The 19,757-nt window shown below is 36.7% G+C and overlaps 1 protein-coding gene across 1 annotated transcript; it reads left to right on the top strand.

The window, feature by feature from the left end:
• Positions 1-16,208: 16,208 nt before the first annotated feature.
• Positions 16,209-17,134, top strand: LOC126756437 (uncharacterized). Its single transcript, XM_050469508.1, has 2 exons — positions 16,209-16,709; positions 16,772-17,134. Exons 1-2 carry the CDS (start codon positions 16,209-16,211, stop codon positions 17,132-17,134), a joined length of 864 nt encoding a protein of 287 aa, XP_050325465.1.
• The last annotated feature ends 2,623 nt before the right edge of the window (positions 17,135-19,757 follow it).

Below are 19,757 nucleotides of genomic sequence, written 5' to 3'. Positions count from 1 at the left end.
CAATAACTTAAATGAAGTTCAACCGCGAGACGCACAACATTCGGAAAACTTTCATGAATTGCAAAAGTAAATATCCTACAAAGCGCTTTATGGCAGTTCACGTATCGGCCCATTTGATACTTGCTGATCTCATCTCGTTCAAGATCAATAATCGCCATGTTGCTTTCTTTGGTGACGTATTTGCAAACGTATTTGATCGATTTCACCAATCTGCAATACTCAACATTGACATGAACTTTGAATGTGAAACAGAAAACAGTGGCGAATATGGTACGATCCACTTGTAATCAACTTCGATGTGTTATTAACTTCGATATTCACGCCTCTAAATTGAATGCAGAATGTTCTATCATTGTCGTCTGGTGAGCGACGCCGATAGAGTGGATATCCAACATTTCCAGTTTGCGTTTCCGAAAGAAAAGAACGTGGGTAGTGTTTCGTGCATTCATTGTCAGACATACAAACCGAAGTGGGATTGTGATGTCCACAAGGTTCATGAACCATATTGGTTTTCACCACTTTGTATAATTCTGGATCTATCTCTGGTTCAGGAATATCCGAAGAAATGATTTCATCAAACTTATCTGGTGTAACCACCATCCGCATCCAAAGAAGAAAATGTACGTGCGGCAAACCTCTCTTTTGCCATTCAACAAAGTACATCTAGAATCTAATAGCACCACACATGCTTCAAGATAAAGTCCATCAAACATCGTAACTGTTTGAAAAGTCGTGCTGTGATATCGTGACGATCGCTTGCTGAATGACCGCGATCCATCATTTCACATGTATGTCATCTCATCCTGGGAGTACTCGGTCATGTGTCTTGGGCTGCCATTGCTGATGGCAAAAAAAACCCCACCGATGTTAGGGCGACCTCTTCGTAGCTTCGCAACAATTTTCAATCTGCAATTGATCACTGAATAATTTTCATTAATTTTTCTGTTGAATTGCCGGATTAAAAAAGCAAGCAACCGATATTGAACGATTCAAGTAATTTACAAATCAAAATATTGAAAAACAAAGCAAACAAAATAAAGTTACTTTTTGGAATTATCCATTCTTCCGACTTTTCCTCATGAAAAGTATAAGGTATTTTTATATCTAAGTCTTTTCCGATCCACAACGACTGGTTCAGCCGATCTCTTAGCGTTACTAACAAACAAACATTAATTTTTATATGTATAACGTTTGTATGGGGAAAAGAAAAGGGCTGTTTTTAGGGGGTTTCCGGCAATTATTGGAGTTTTTCTCGCCGCAAAAACCATCTTTGAACTTCAGCGAACATTAAAAAAAAATTGCGAAATTGGTCCAGGCATTGTTACGGCGGTCATAGCCCTGACAGACGACAGCGCTAATTTGCATTAACGAGCTTAATTTACATTTACTTCCGCATTTGACCATGTTAATGCAAATTTGTCTGCGCGTCCTTTGCTTTTACAGCATCAAAGGTAAGCAGTTTTATATTGCTAATTAAATTATGTACAAGTATATTAACAGAAACAAATTTTAATATTTTTAGATGGCAGAAATTAAACAACGCACAATTTGCTATCCATTTTTCCAATATTCTTAACTTTTTCGCCCACTTTTTTTCATTACAATCAATAATTGCTTTTAATTTCACTCTATTATCTTTGAACGTAGTTACTGATAAACGCATTTTTTTGTTAAATTTATATTGCTTTTCCAAAAATACCAAAATTTCTATTAATTATTTCTCTTATTCACTTTTATTTCATTTTTTTGTTTTAAATAAATAAACAAATTTCATTATCATCTGTTTAAATGCACAAGTCTGCCGTCTGTCAATGCGTATTAATTTTGCTCGTCTGTCAGGGCTATTAGCAACACATTTTGCGATTAATTTTATACATACAAAAGAAGATTTATTTTCAGATAAGTATTGTAAGAACGAGTACCGAATGAGGATAAAATCGATAAAGTCACATTTGGGTTATGCACAAATAGAGATGTGTATGGCATATAAAAAGCGGCATTTGAGGTTCAATTGGGTGTATTGGGTAATAATAACACTGAACGTTTAATAGCCGCGCCCCCATTCAAATTTTATGTTTCATTGTTTACGTACACGTTTCAACACATATGAACCCACCTGTGGCATGCAAGACGGTAAGCTAATTTCGCATAGTAGACGGAAGAGGTAAGTAACACATACATTAAGTAAACGCAGGCCGAAGGAACCGAAGATTGAGGCGAGTGAAGCTAGTAACGTCAATGTGTTCGGCGCATGCATAGCGAATGCGCAGCGGTGGAAGCCACCAAGCGCCAGTGACGCTTTCGAGACGACGATGCATGGCTGCGAGGTATCACAGTTTCGCGCCAAAGACAATGCACTGAAATTCACTTTTTCCGCACGAATCTCTGATTTTGCTTTTCTCGGACGGCGATTTTCTCTTTTTCATTGAGGAGTAGCAGCGGCAGCGGAAGCACCGGCAGATTTGTAGTAACGAATGTTTCAGTTGATTTCTATAATGTTGCTGTTGCTGGCTGCACCAGCAAAAACGCTTCACAGCAAAGACGCTGCATATAAATTTCTCCTTCATTAGTCGGCGTGACATTTATGCCGTTATCAAATGTCAAATTGTGCACTTTGAAGCGCATTACAGCTCGAACAGCTGCTAATTCACGACAACTTCGCTTAGCATTGCCGCGTTTGTCTCTCAATTTACTTGTTTTCCACTTTTTCCACTACGCGCCGAACAATTGGGCCAATAGAAGCGCAGCCGTTGCACCAGCTGTGCTGTCTGAATGAACGTATGAATGAGCGGCTAGTCGCTTGCGCGGCGTCAAGTTCATTAGCCGTTTTCCATATTTAGGTTATTTGCTACAATTTGTTGCCATTGGCTTGTATTTACTGTGCGTGATGCACTTGAGTACCGCAATTTGCAATTCGCTTTGCCTTAATGGCCTGCTCATTCGTATTCGTTCAATGAGGTGCTTCCTAACAAACGCTTATGACTTTGTTTGTTTTCGCTTTTTTGTTGCATTTAGTATGTAGCAAAGAAGATTGTGGCGCTTTACTATCATAAATTAAGAGAATGGTTTCAAATATTATGTCATGTATGCATTTTTTAAGAACTTAGGCTCCGTATTTTTCCAGCGATACTGAAGCGCAAATTAATTATTTAATTATAAATTTATTGCTTTCTTGTTATCGCTGTAAAGCCATTTGCTCTTAAATTGTATAGTATTCAAAGCAGCAACAACAAAAGGAAAACCATTTGTTTGATGATTGGAACTTTTCTCAATTTTTAAAACCTTCAAATTGAACTTTGCTCATGATTTTATTTTTGTTCATATCGCGTCAGCATTATGTTATCTGATAGCAAAAATTATTACCTTCTCGCAAAATGTTTAATTATTTATCAGAGCTTATTTTGTCGCCTTCAAAGTAATCCCCACCAGATGTAATACACATAGATGCCAAAATTTTTTCCAGCCTTCGAGACACTTTTCACAAGCACTTTTTGCGATAGCTTCTTCAGCGAATTTGTTTATCTCGTCGATCGAGTGAAAATACGGTGGTTGATGGATGGTACTTATTGCGTTTTTGGCTTTAAATTCGGCCACAATCGTGGCTCGATCCGATTGTGCATTATCATCGTGTAAAACCAATGAGTTGCTCTTTCACAATTCCGGCCGTTTTCGAAGAATGTTCTCTTGCAAACGCCTTAATACGGCCAAACACCACTCCTTATTGACCCCCTGTTCATCCGAAAGAAATTCATGATGCACCAAACCACGAATATCGAAAAAACAATGAGCATCACCTTGATTTTTGAGCGGCTTTGGTGAGTTTTTTTGGTTTCGGCTCGTTTTTTTTCCTCCATTCCGATGATTGCCGACTTGTTGTTGACGTGTGGCTGTTCGCACCACCAAGAATATCCAAAGAGACCGGTTTACAGTATTATTTAAAAAAAATTAAGCTTTGTCGGGACGAGTCGAGCAAGAACGCGTTCCACACCCAAAATATTGATCAAAATCATTCGAACGGACTCGCGAGAAATGTCGAGGTCTATTGCCATTTCTCTAACACTGAAACACCATATCCTTCACCTTTTTAATAGTTTCATCAGTTGAAGAGACCAATAGTCGTCCAGAACGAGACATGTCTTCAACGATATCTCGACCGTCTTTGAAGGCTCTGTACCACTCGTAGGCTTGTGTTTTTGAATCATCCAACATTCGCATCGATTCTGGAATAGAAATTTTGTTAGAAATACAAAATTGGAGACAAATTCTTTGTTCGATATTTTTATCCATTGTAAAAATCGCAACGCACTACTGAGTTGTACCGACTTAAGCAGCTGCTGTCAGCTAACTGGTTGACAGATCGCGCTCAGTTACCGCTTGCACTGATATATGTTTTGCATATAAAGGTAGATAAAATTGAAATAAAACTTGACCTAGCCCTCATACGAGTATAACTAATATCAGGATTACCAAATATATACCGGTCATCTATAAATTATATGCCGAGCCGGTTGCGCATAGAAAGTAAACGAATCTGTAGGCGTACATTTCTTTACACTGAAATTAGCATTATATTTCTCATTTAACACCTAAAATGCTCAATTCTGCTATTTTCGAGTCTCCTGCTGCAAAACTCTGGTGAAACACGCTTAAAATTTGTTTGTGGTGAAACTCCCTCATCCCGACCGAGTTAGCCAAAAATATTTTTACGTTCTCCGCGCCGTGAACCTTCTCAATGATAAACGTTCTCTGCCTAGTTTTTACGTTCATTACAAACAACACAATTTAAGCGAGCCTAAAAGTATGCTATGGAATTTTATTACGTGCAATTTCATAATATGAAGCCAGGCTTCTAGCTTAAGCAAGATATATATTTAGTATAGAGTAGGCAATATCATAAAATAAAATAAAAGAAATTAGCTCGCTCTTACTGTTTTCCTCTTAAGAATTTCTAACGAACAATTTAAGGGGCTATACCAGTGTGACGCATGAAAAACTAAGCGGTTTTCGTGAATTTTTTTAAAAGAAAGTACTAGATTAAATGTTTCGACGTTCTATTGACGCAATAAAGTATATTTTTAGCTACATTAAATTTTTTTTTTTTACAAAAATATTGAAAACTAACGGAGTTATGTGCTGTCTGCGGAAGTGCCGAAAAAAAAGTGCCTCAACTGCCGGCATGATTCCGGTCGAATCAGTAGCTGAAACAAAAAAATTCGAAATGTATATTAAATTTAAATATATTTTCTATACAATAAACTACGATCTTTTAAAAATATCAAAAATTAAGAAAATTGCGTAATTTTGAAAAAAAAAATCGTTTTTTTACGAAAAAATGGTCGTTTTTTTAAAGCCAAATTGACAATTTTCAACCAATCAAAAAGATCGTAAGGCATTGTATAGTAAATGTAATCAGCTATACCCAGTTTTAATTTAAAGTCGATCGGACAATTTCTCGTTGAGTTATGATGTCAGCAATTTTGAAAAATGTCGTTTTGAGAAAAACGTGTTTAAAGTTTCACCTATACATACATAAATATATGTTTCCACCTCTGAGTGGTGTGAAGTCTAATTTTGGATAACATTCCAGTAAGTCATGACAACGAAAACTCAATACATTGAAGATATCAGCGCGGACTAATACACACCGTGCAACTCATAAACCCAATGCGTAACCAAGAGGTGAACGATTACACGTACACAAGAAATTCGGTTAGAATTGGGCTTTAATGAGCTTTGACAGAAATCTATGATAGCGCTGTCGGGTAATTAACCGGTGATTTAACAGATAGGCTGCTTGCAGGGATGGTAGACTCAATATCATATTTTCATTCGTGGCATGGCTGCGCAGGTGTGGTTTCATATTCGTCAGTAAAGACAATTTTATACACTTGCAACCTGTTGCTACAAAGTATTATAGTTTTGTTCACCTAACGGTTGTACGAATCACCCAAAACTAATCGCGACAGATATACTACTTGAGTAAAAATTTAGATATCTTGATTAAACTTGGTACGCAGGTTCCTTAGTGCAAAAGAAAATTACGAGTTCGTAGATGTGCGTAATGGGACCACTGCCACGTTCACAAAACGCCATTAACCGAATACTTACGCCATAACTAAGCACTAAATTAAGATATAAAGCTGTAAATTGGCAAAAGGGATCGCTGCAGCAAGTGCAGGTAAACAATTTTGAAAAAGTGGGTGTGGTCCCGCTTTCTAATATGTTTAATGTACAAATGTATGTTTCTCCTAAAACATTAAAGCTACAAAAAGCAAATTTGCTAAGCTCAGATGTTATAAGAATTCCTACCGACAGTGTGACAACGGAAGAAATCGGAAGATAACCCCGCTCCCTCCTCATATAACGGTACTGTTCAAAGCTACAAAAACGCTAAGTAATTGCGACAGAGACATTAAATTTTACCTCCGGGATGTTATAAGAGGGCTTTATGAGAGGCTGTGTGAAAATTGGACAATGGAAGTGGCACTGCCCACGTTTTGGGGAAATCCCATATCCCGGGACGACAGATCGATTTCGACTAAACTTAGTATTTTTCATATTCCTATGCCAAAGGGTGAAAATGGCTGAAATCGGACGACAAGCACGCCTACTTCATATATGACACAATTTTAAAATCCATTTGATTATTTTACTTTCCAGTACACAAAACAAAAAGTAATTACTATAACGAAATAAAAATTGTTCAAATCCAACCACAAATGCTCAAGACTGTAGGTACTGAATACTACTGGGATCAGATTGAAAGGTGAATTTTGTCCATTTCATCTCCTTCAAAGTAATCGCCTCCCTCTGCAATAGACTTATGCCAACGAATTTTCCAGTCATCATAGCATTTGGAAAAATCCGTCGTCATGATGGCCATCAGAACCTTCAGCTTTTATATCCTCAATTGAGTCAAAACGGTGGCCTCGGAGTGGTCATGTCAATTTGCTGAATAGCCAGAAGTTACACGAAGGTAAATCAGGCGAATGCGGCAATTTAATAAATTCGTGGTTACAGCACGATATTAGTTGAAAATGTGGCGAAATGATCACGAATAACCAATGTAGTATGAGATGGTGCGTTATCGCACTTCTTTGTTCAATAAATTCAGGCATAGTAAAAACGAAGAACTCACTTCAAAGGACGCGTATCTCAAATACTAATAAACATTTTGACGTGAAATTTAGCATAGATGTCACTAACAGTACTAACAACTTACAGAAAAAAATTACCGATTCGAAAAACACGTGAAGTATAAATCAAAAATTTCACCTTTCAATTTGATCACAGTATCTATAATTAACTTTTGACCGAAAAGATCATTCAATGTGTGAGATATACAGTTGAAACTCAGATAGAATTCTTTCCTGACTATAGTAATTGTGTGTATCAAAAATGGCTCTAATCGAGTCATTACTTCTCTGAGCCCTCATATACCTAATATAAAGATTTTCGAACTTCCAGGTGATTTTATGCTGGATATATCAGCCAATATTTAAGATGTCTCAATGAAAATTATAGAATATGTTTTACTCATAATTGTATATCGTTGTGCCTAAATAGAAACAATCGAAAATCCGGCTGACTTTACTCCAAATGATTGGTTATTCAATGTGAGATACCTTAAGGAAACACAGGGAACATTTTTTACATTGGCATTGTAATAGAATAATAATAGAATAAATGTAAATCGGATCGATATTACCCCAACTTCCATATACTATGTATAATAATTTTGGTTTTTCTAATTATGTTATGTATATAGTATATTGTCAAGTAAAATACAATATAACGTAATGACTGAAACACGATATAAAATGGAACATGAAACAAATTTTAAATATTGGCTAAAACTGCCTTATACCAGGTTGTTCAATAAGTTTTGTCGTTCGATAAGAGAGGGCGTTGCTACTAGTCCAAATTTTTTTTTTGTTTTTTGTGCACACTCTTCATATGAACGTATGTGTAGTTTCATTTCAATCTGTCAATTCATTATTTGTTTACAAGCCATTTAGTGCCGACGTGTCACAGTATTTTTTTACAATGGAAAAAATTGAATATCGTGCCGTGAAAAAATTCTTATTTTTGGAAGGTGTAGCACCAAAAGAAATACACGAACGAATGTTAAAAGTGTATGATGATTATTCACCTACAATTAGAACAGTAGAAAGATGGATGGGTTGCTAAATTTGAACGTGGTCGTACAAGCCTTGAAGACGATCCACGTGAAGGACGTCCAAAAAGACGCTACACATCTCATTAGGCAGTGTGAGCCATATTTTAAGTGAAATTTTGGGTTTTATAAAGCTGTGTGCACAATGCCGCATTCGCTAACAATGGAACAAAAGCACATTCGAATGCGACTTTCTCAGCATCATTTGGAGCGTTTTGAAAAGTATAAAATGGATTTTGTGCGTCGATTCATTGCTATGGATGAGACTTGGATCCATCGCCATGATTCTGAATAAACCAAGAAGCTAAAGAGTGGTGCAAACCTGGTTGTTCGGTTTCGAAACGAGTTGGTGTTCGGAAATCGGACAAGAGGGTTATGGCATCAGTTTTTTGGGATGCGAGAATGATTTTGTTTGTGAATTACTTACAAACTGGTAAAACAATTAATTCTGAATATTATTGCAACCTTTTGGAGCAGTTGAAGGAAAAAGTTCGTGAAAAAAGACCCGGTCTGCAGAAGAAAAAAAATCCTTTTTCATCAGGACAATGCACCGTGTCACAAGAGCATTTTGACAATGGCTAAACTCCATGAATTAAAACTCGAATTGTTGGAGTACCCACCATAAACCACCTTTGGCCATAAGAGACTTTCATTTATTTCCAGAACTCAAAAATTGTATGCGTGGCTAGCGTTTTTTATCAAATGAAGAGGTCATAACGGCTGTTGAAGCGTATTTTGCAGACCTTCCGGATTCTCACTTTAGGGATGGGATCCATAGATTGGAGGATCGTTGGAGCAAATGTAATAATGTTCAGACAGATTATCCTGAATAATAAAGTGTATTTTTAATCATAATATTGTGTTTTTCTTATCAAACGACAAAACTTATTGAACATCCTGGTATCTAATAGAAAGACCTTAAAATGTTGGACATTTCTACTTATGTATATGCATGTCTTTTAAAATAGTGAATTGCAATCAATAAAATCCTCAATTTATAATTTTACGATACAGAGATTGTTCGGAAAGTAAAAGGACTGAGTCGATTAAAAAAAATTTATTGAACCAATCGTTACAATTCTTAAAAACTTTCAAAATAGGCTCCTTCTGCGTCGATGTAGCGCTGCCAGGGCGATTTCCAAGCATTGAAGGGGTCACCGAAGGCATTCTCCGGAATAGCCATGAGAGCCCAGGTGCATGCTGCTTGGATCCTCTCTGTCGTCTTAAAATGCCTTGTTTCCTTTTCAGACAAGGAAACAAAAAAGTCCGGGGGCCACACGCGGACTGTAGGGCGGTCGCGAAAGCGTTGAAATGCTGGTCTTGGTTAGGTAGCTGTTCACAAGAAAGGCAGTGCGAGCAGGGGGGTTGTCGTGGTGCAACTTCCAATCGGCTACGATTGACCCTTCGTTTGAGGCTCTTGAGGACCTCCACGTAAAACTTGGCGTTGGCGGTTTGTCCAGAAGGAACAAATTCATGGTGGACGATACCTTTGATGTCAAAAAAGACAATAAGCATCGTTTTCACTTCGGATTTGCTCATTCATCATCGACCTCTTCCCGGCTCCAAAAAGGCCTATTGCCACCGAAACACACCATTTCTTGCTAAAGCAACATCTGGGTAAGCCTGCTTGATCATATCAAACGTCTCTGTCGCCGATTTACCGAGTTTCACACAGAATTTAATCGTGTACCTCTGCTCTAACGAACGCTGCATTTTCGAATTACACCAGTCACAGAAACACGTCGCGCGAAGAAAATGTTTGTCCTCACTCTCCAGGTGCTCGGAGACAACAACCAGCCGCTCGTTCGTTAGCTAGGAACGCCCTCTACCGTATTCATTGGGTGCGAGCACGTTTTGAAGTACAGTCAGAAAATCAGTCCTATTACTTTCCGGGCAAACCCTGTATATATATATATATACGCTTTAAGTCCTGGCTTTGATTCCTACAAGTTGAAAGAGTATAAAATGTTCGGTTGCACTCAAACTTAGCCCTTCCTTACTTGTTAAAGTATTAATCTAATTATTATATTAAATTTAACTTTTTTTTTTTACACTTTAATTCGGTGTTGGAGGGAATGTTGCGGAAATATTTACAATTAGGTAAGAATTTCAAATGTTCTGAATTTGACAAGAAACCTTCATTTTATTAGTGCTTCCAATTTCGGCAAATAAAATTATGAAATTGAACCCGTTATTATTCTCGTTTTGCTTTATAAACAAATCAAAAGACATAATTTCATAAAAATGAGGTGCAAAGCCAAGGTCCCTTATTTTAAACCAGCGAAAAGTAAGTATATTTCAAAGGAAAAAGCTATCGATAGTATTTTTTTGAACTATCGAGTGGTCAGACTATCGATAGCATTATGCTGTCATAGTATACTTAGACATTCTTCGTTAAACAGTTATTACACTTTAAATAATATATGATTAAAATATTTACCTTCTGAGAAGGTGCCAAGGATCTCGTGTACCAAGGTTTAGGTCTATTTTATGCCTATTTTTGCTGTCATAGTTTCCTTGCACAGATAGGCGAATCGATTGTTGTTTCTGTCTAACTTGTATAAGGGAATCCAAGAAGTCCGTACAGGATTCTGACTTAAACTATGTTGACAAGCAATAATACTCCTGATTTTTATATACTCATAATTTTGTAAATTATTTTATATTTTATTTAAATAAAATAAAGATAAAACCTGTAAAGGAAATTGCCAAAATGGCGTCCTGGAATGCGCCCTAGGCAATTGCCTAACTTGCTCATATGGACGGAACGGCTGCTTTTTCCTCATTTAAATACTTCCAAAATAAATAGCATACAAATAGTTAATAAAGTAATAAAATTCTATGCTGTGTCAAGGCCAAATACGCAACCACTTTTATTAAGTTTCACTTTGTTTGTGATTTCTGAGCGCAAAGTACTTTCGATCCCGGAAAAGCAAAATTTTATTAAAAATAAATGAAAATAAAAGCCTTAAATGTGACCACATAGTCAACTAGGTCTGGCCAAAAACTGGAAAACACAGAAAAGTTATTGAGCATAACCAAAACAGTTGGAAGAGTCTCTAAATGCACCAATGAATGAGAACAGCTGCATTCGGGCTCTAATAAAGATGCTCTCTGATAAGTACTATTTACGGTCTGAATCGCAACGATCTAATATGCGCTGCAGCTGCCATCAATCAACATATGTGAGTATGTACATATATGTATGCGAGCCACCAAAGTGAATTTGGCATAGATTTAATGTTTATTTTTCCATTCGGCACCTGCTATGTATGTAAACAGCATACTTTCAGACATTATTATTAATTACATGTAAGTATACATATATGTACTTATGTATTTTACTGTTATATTTAGTTTGGCGCGTGCTGCATTTTCTCGCCACTACAACAGACAGACATAAAAGTGCAACAGATTAGAACGTTTACAATTTTCCTCCAGTGGTAAATACGAACAATCGCAATTAAAAATCACATTATTTTGAGTAATTAGCCATATGAACATGCCATAAAAGCCACAGCAACACACGCTTTGGGCGAAAATGCATAAAGAGCAATGGGTAAAACGTGCGTGTGGATCTGCAGTTTAAAATATTGCACATTAGTAGAGGAAGAAGATTATGCCGAGAAATGTGCAGTGGCTGAACACTGCGGACAGTGAAACTTCCCCCATGCAGTACACTTAATGCACAGAAAGAAATTGGTAATACTTTTTTTATGCTAAAAAATTGGTAATTATATCTAATATTTGGTATAACTTCGACGAGACAAGTGTAAGAGAGTAGAATAGAACAAACTAAGACGGATGTTCAAACGGAATAACAGTACTTGAAGCGAACCTTGCGCTAACGCATTCTCTGCATAATTGGACCCGAACAATAATGTTGCCGTCATTAATAGCAGAATAAATGCTTCTCTCCGAAGGAAAACATATTAGTAACGCTTAGTTTCGAACTCCTTCCATGCCTTAATTTATCTATAAATAATTATATTTTATTTCAAATCTGACATTTTTAAGCTCTATAAAAAATACTAACGCATAATCCAATTTGAGGTAGTTCAATAGCATTTTTTGACAGATCACGCGTCAAGCTGTCATGTTATTATTAGCCGTAGCTGAGAGTGTACACGAAGACCGTGGAGAGCCGATTCGGCGCCGTTCGCAGCACCTCGGACTGACGTATGTAACGACTTGGCGCATTTTAAGTCGAGATCTTAAATTGAAAGCGTACAAAATATAGCTTGTGCAAGCACTGAAGCAGAATGATGCCCATTTCTAGCTCAATGGATATGTAAACAGGCGAAATTTCCGTATTTGGGACGAAGACCAAACTGAAGAGATTCAAGAGCTGACATTTCATTAAGAAAAAAAAAACTGATAATGATAATTTCACGTTTTTGGCCGGTCGATTGGTCACCAAGACCGTGTGATATCACAACGTTAGACTTTTCCCTGTGGGGATATGTAAAGTCCAAATCTATGCGGACAATCCGGCTTGTACTCAGACCTTGGAGCAAAACATCACGCAAGTCATTCGCCAGTTACCAGCCGGTATGCTCGAACGAATCATCGAAAATTAAACTCAACGGATGGACCATCTGAGACGTAGCCGCGGCCAACATTTAAAAGAGATGATCTTCAAATAATTGCCAATGAGTGTTCTTTCGAATGATTATAAACATTCCCCAATAAATTTGAACTTTCTGTGTTTTTAACCGTTTCGAGACGACTTTTATGTATCGATGCCTACAGATTTTTTTTGTGATGAATCAATTGTACTCACCCTATAAACAAACTAATTTCTGCTTTTTTTAATGTCCTGTTCGGGATTTAGAGTCTTTGGACTAAAATGTCCCAACAGTCGTTTTGGTCGGAAATAAAATGCAAAATTACTGAGTATAGTTTCTGAGTATTTATTTTAAAAAATTATTATTTCATACATTTTTCATTAGGTATGGCACGGAGTAAAGCACTTTTTACAAAATGCTAGGCTACAACCTTGGCACATTTGTTTGGTTCTGCTTTCTTTTCCCTTTCTCTTACATCCTTCGCAACGTCGGCGCATAGTGCCTTGTATAGGTAAATGGTCGCCAACATTATCAAGTAAGCGTGAACGTTTTGAATTTCTGCCACCTTTTCTTATACGCTTCACCGAGGCGGATGTTCTTCCTTTTGATATAAGCTGTTCAGATAACTCCACAAGGAATTCTTCGAACGGTTTCTTTTCTCTGTGTAATTCTGAATGGATAATCCAAGCATTTACTGCACAAGTCATCAATAGACGGAAAAAGACCTTTTTCCACCATTTTGTGGATTTCCTGTTGAGATCGTACACTCCAATCATTTTGTCAGCTAGGTCGACCCCACCCATTATATTGCGATAACATTTTATCATGTCTGGACAGGATACGTTGAGCTTGTTTCCATCTCTAATTTTTCTTTCCACACTACCAACAGTATTAGTATGACAATTACTGAGTACCAATACTTCCTTCGTATCTTGCCACTTAACTGCCATTGCACCGCTCTGATTACATTTCAATATATGTTGGCCTCGTTCAAGTTTTTCTGTTATGTTTGGCAAATCCTTTCGATTAGAAATACATGTTCCAAGGATAATCAATAGTATTTATCAATTCGACTAAAGTGAAAAATCTGTCGAAACATAAAGTTACATCTGGTTCACTAATGGTGTATGCTAGTTTGTTCACAACACGCTCGCCTAGAGTGCCTTAGAAACACCCGGTTTCTTTCCCAGTGTAAATATTGAAATCGTTGGTGTATCCAGAAAGTAAGTCACATCTCATCCATATTTTAATACCACGTTTCACTGGTTTCAATGGCATATATTGCTTCATGGCAGAGCGACCTAGGAATTTTGTCATACTCTCATCAATACTCTGAAACGGGCTATCTTGACGCATCTCTCGAAATGTCTTCTTCAGGCAGTTAACTATGTCATCTACATAGTAGGTTTTTGGGGCATTTGGAGGTTTTTCTACTGGTTCAAAGTACATTTTTGCCATTAATAATTTAAATCTATCCCGTGAAATTGCGTCTTTTATTGCATCATTTTTTAGAGATGATTTTTCGAACCAATAATCAGACATTGCAGGTACATGGTTGTAGCACATTATAAATTAACAGCCCAAAACAATCATAATTTCCCCATAATCAGTGTCCTTCACAGAAACACCACTACGCAAACGATGAATTCCCAGTCTTTCATTAGAACATTGAGCAACGTATTTCATTGCACTCAATGGCATAAGTTTTAAGAATATATCTACGTGACTATTGTATATAGATACTTTTGAGCTCATGGTGCAAGGTGTTTAGGGAGGGTCCATCCAAATATTTAATGGTGCTTCAGCTATCGTTGCAGAAGTATGTTGTAGCTCTTGTACTATTTCCATTATTTCTGTATTCGGTATTTGCGCCTGATCATCGCATGTTGGCATTTCTTCTTCATTTGAACTACCAATTTCTTCTGAATTTGATGTTAGCACCCCATCATCTCCTCTCTCATCTTCATCTGAACTTTCCTCTGCTTGCGATGGGGAATACAATTCGTCAGACCCACCAGATTCACCAAAGCCGTCGTTCTCTAATTCAGACTCGATTTCTCCGACATGCAATGGTCGTGGCATTTTGAAGCCTTAAATAATATAAAGCGAGTAAAACACCGGTAAATATAAATATATGTTATAACCACACGAAAGAAAATGAATGGATACAAAAAACTCTTGGGATAAAAAGAACCCACAATAAAATATTGTTGGGATATTTGTATCCCAATTAAAAAAAAGTGGTAAAAAAAGGTAATAATTAAGATTCTGTTTTACCTGCAATATATCAATTTCACTACACAACACTTTCATAACAATTTCGTGTAACTTTAGATGTTGTTAGAAGATAATTACTTAGTTTTTACGTGAAATACTCCGGAAGAAAATTATGCTAAACAAAACCGCGTGGTTTTTCCCGCCAAAATTGTCAACAATACAACTACATAACCATAGAGAACGTGTTGGGATCTTCGTGAACCAATTTCATATGGTATATTTTAAGTCAGGATTTTTTAAACAAATTTTGGGATAAAAACATCCCAGCAGTCTCGAAACGGTTAAGGAACCTCGAAATGGATTACCCTTTTTATTTAATAATTTTCATTTTCGCATACTCTTTGCTGTTGCCTTAACGTAAAAATGTTTTGACAGAAGACGACCTTCAAAAGATAGCTAGTACAAAAATGGCAAATCGATCTCTATTTTTGTTTTGTGTTATTAGTTTTTGTTGAAACCATATTTTTTTCAAGAATCTCATTCATCAAAAGTCAAGTTTTCTAACCTTCCCGCCCTTTTAGTTCCCAACGGAATTTCAGTACTTTTTCCAATGGTCCCTTTCTTAATGCAATTTCGTTTTTCAAAGTCTTTTCCAAGACTGTACATTTATTGCTGGCGATATTGACCCATTTTTTGAGATGAGAACAGTTCTCTAAAAATGGTAAGAAATAATATTGTCTTTTTCATTTATACTATGTGCACTTGATTTTTCAATTTATATTATATTCTACTGCAAGTAATTTGTCTTTAAATAAATTTTTTTCTAAGTGTATTTCTGCACTTCTTAGATTTTTCATTTCACCAACATCTAATGGAAAAGCTTAGTAGCATTATCAATCTCACAGCTTCAAATTTTTGCACGAATTTTCCATCTTACCACAAACATGAAACAATACAACTTGATCCATGAAACCTTAAGTGGAGTATAAAATAGTTTCACACTCTGTAGAGCATATTAGTAGCACTTCTTCAGCCACACCGCAGTGATGGCATTTAAGTCATAAAAACTTATCAATAATTATAGCGGACACTAAGCAACTACTTCGAAACTATTTTACATCTAATAGAGCCGATCACAAGGACACGTATAAGGATACACACAGAAGAACACAAAGAGTGAATGTTCATACGTTTTCCATGTGCATTTTCAAAGAGTTAAAGCAGGCCCACCAAAGACACACGCAACCATGCTAAGCCACTCCTTTTGGCTGCTGTCATCGCTTTTCATCCTTTCGTGTACCTTTCGTAATGTGACAGCGCGAACAGCCACAGGATCGACGGCTCAACAGCTAGCTGCGGGTCAGACTAAAGATGACGACAACGCGAACCCGCCTGCCAGCTCCGGCGCCAGTAGCTCCCTTGCATTCTGGGGTGACCTCTCACAAGCCTACAGAATATATAAGCAATGCGCGCAGGATAACATTTCCGTGTGTCTGCAGGTGAAGCTACTGACGGGGTTGCAGCGTGTGCTTCGCACCGCAAAGGTTCTCAAAATAATAGACGGCGTACAATTTGTCAGGAGCTATGATGATGGTGGAGCCAACGGAGGCGCAGTGAATTCAGCGAGTTTCACAAATGAAAAGGAGTTGGAGGCGGTGTTGCCACGTGGCACTGCTTCTAAGGAGCAGGCCTTGCACAATATGATTTCACGAGAATTTTCAAATATGCTGCAGAATTTCACCTTGCAGGTATATTATTATCTTTCCTTATTTTTTTAGCCAAATCTCACTGAATTCAATTTCGTAATAAGGTGAAATTGCCAAATATTCATGAGTCGACAGAAGACAACAATGATATTGAAACGGAAAGTCGAAAGAAAAAAGATAAAAAAGGAGGCGGCGGAGCTTATATAATGATTCCACTGCTACTCGGCGGCACATTCATACCGATCGCCTATGGAGCTCTGGCCATGCTGGCAGGCAAAGCCTTAATAGTTTCCAAGCTGGCACTGGTCCTCGCTTCGATAATTGGTATTAAGAAGTTACTCAGTAGTAATAACAAGGAATCGCATGAAGTTGTCGTCTCGTCCGGTGGCCATTCCGGTTGGGGGCGGGACATGGATCTGGCATACAGTGGCTGGAAACCGGGCAAAGAGCATACAAAGACAATGTAGAGCAGTTAGTGAAATGAATGGTGGGCGTTCAATAACCGAATGCAGTGACAGCTGGACCAAAGATGTTGACGACGAAAGCTAGTTAAATATTTTATTTATTTTCGTACTTATTTATTTTAAATCCAGAACTATGACGGTAAAATATGTGTGTTAAGTTTTCGCCTTTAGCTATTTAGTTTAAATAACATTTATATAAGTTCATGTTGAAAATAAAAACATAAGTTGTTTCAAAAAGTCCAATGTTATGACTTCATTAATAGGATTTATGCCTACGACAATCTTCTATCTAGGACAAACCGTATTAACTGATTTATTATTTTTCAAACATATTTTTTGCGATTGATAAGTTAAAGCAAGCATTACATTAACAAAAATGTACTTTAATCAATTCTAAATCCATTTAATGTCATTGGTATGCCTTATATGTCTTGGGCTGTAATACACTCATAAAAATGCATTGAAGGGCAAAACGCCTGGATTCACATCTAAATAAAACAAGATGTTTTTTTGTTGCCTTTCACTTTTATCTAAGTTACATATACTCCATATACTCGTATTATGAAAATGAAATATTTAATTGTTTGTTTTTTGAATTGACTGGGCTCCCAAACTACTTTACGGATGTGGAAATTTTGTTAATCGTTGGGAAGTTACACTATGTCCGATGAAGGCTACGTTATATTTCCAAAAAAATTTCGGATCCTTACTAACCCGTCAATAATATAATCCAAGGTGTAAAATGTTACTTAAACAACTCCTCATATACCTTTATTTAACTTTTTGATTTATTCGATTCGGACATTCCATTCGAAAGATAAGTATTAAGCAGTATTGTGGGCGTTATTGGGACCAGAGAAAGAAGTCAACGCAAATAAAGAACAGCTCGGCTCACTCGCCCAAGATATATTTTTTCTTCAATATCATTTTTTCCAATATCGAAATGGGCTGGGGCCAAGGCACCACCCATATATATATTCTATTAAAACCATTGAAATTTACTCTAATTGTGTGTTGGCTAATTTTAATTTTATTCCGCCGAGTCATTTTCAATTTGTTTTTGTGCTACATTTTAAATAATGCAATTGTTAGTGTTAATTTATATTGCTTACTTAAATTTCTTTCTTGTTTTTATTCGTTTCCATCTTTGTCCACAGCTGTTTGCGAGTTTCTTCCTTAAAAAGAATGCCCCCATCCACTATTGACCTCATTAATCGTGCATCCCCTTGTCCTCAAGGAGAGAAGGTTCCATCTGCTCAGGACACAGAGTAAACTGTTACTGAACACAGTAAGCGGAAAACTTCTCAAGATCCGCCTCCAAATACCTCCAAGTCAGCTAATAAAAACTTAGTTGTAATACCACGGAAAAAGGCAATTTTTATCTCGAGACTTGCTGCGGATACCACAGTCGATGATATAAAAAGTTATATCTCGTCGAAATTTAAAACGGTAGATACAGACATCCCTAAATTTAATTTCAAATACAACAGGGATATTTCCTGGTTTAGGATCGACGTATCCGCCGACAATTTTCAATTGATACTTGACAACTCATTCTGGTCATCTAGGGTCTTTGTGCGCGAATTCGAGCACACACGCGATAAGCCCGCTGTAGTGATAACTAAAATGCCAAGAAATCCCGTGGATACACAAAACAAATTAACAATAATTCGCTGATTATTTATTATCAAAATGTTAGAGGGCTTAATACAAAACTTACTGATTTGTATTTAAATAGCATTCATTGTAACTTTAAAACCATTGCTTTCACAGAAACTTGGCTAAAGCCCCACATTTTCGATAATGAAATATTCAACAGCGAATTCGAAATCTTTAGATATGACCGGCTGAACAGAAAAGGAGGTGGTGTCTTGTTTGCTGTTCATTCTTCAATTCCATCTGAAGAAGTCGATATTCCGCATGCAGACTTCATAGAATTTGAGGGCATTCGTATTTGCGCTAATAGTGGCCGTATCTACTTAACTTTATTTTATATACCGCCTCACTCAGGCATATCTGTATATATGCAGCATGCTTCATAAATAAATAATCAGGGGTGTTGTGGAATCCAAGACAGAATTGCTTAGCTGTCAGAATTGCAAACCAATTCTGATTTTCAATGGTGTCACAGAATCTGATTGGATTTTCGTCTTTTCGAACATACGCAAAACCAATATTTGAATTAGCTGTGTACTAATGTGACAAAACTTGCAAATGAATACATTTGGAAGCAATACTATTAAAGTTTTTAATGAGTTCCGAATTAAAGAAAGATTTTAAGAGATAACATTTATCGAATGAATAAAGACGCTTTTGGATGTTAAATTAGGTTTTGTAAATCTAATATCTTTAAATATCCGGAATTTTTTTTTCCAAAAACTCAATAATTAAAACATTTTGTGTTTTATACTTATGTTTTCCCTATAGAAATAAAGATAAATTAATTCGAAATAATACAATAACTTGATTTCTTAACTTATATTTCAAATCTGTGAGCGACTACCTTCTTGCTTTGTTTCTGATAGCAAAACCGATAAAATTGGTTTCCGTGACACCCGAAACCGATACAAATTCTGTTTCGAATATCAAACCAATAATATCAGAATTCATGACACCTACTTCTTTT

The sequence above is a fragment of the Bactrocera neohumeralis genome, chromosome 2 (genome assembly GCF_024586455.1).
Source record: "Bactrocera neohumeralis isolate Rockhampton chromosome 2, APGP_CSIRO_Bneo_wtdbg2-racon-allhic-juicebox.fasta_v2, whole genome shotgun sequence".
Lineage (NCBI taxonomy): Eukaryota > Metazoa > Arthropoda > Insecta > Diptera > Tephritidae > Bactrocera > Bactrocera neohumeralis.
This window is presented reverse-complemented; position numbering and strand designations above follow the sequence as displayed.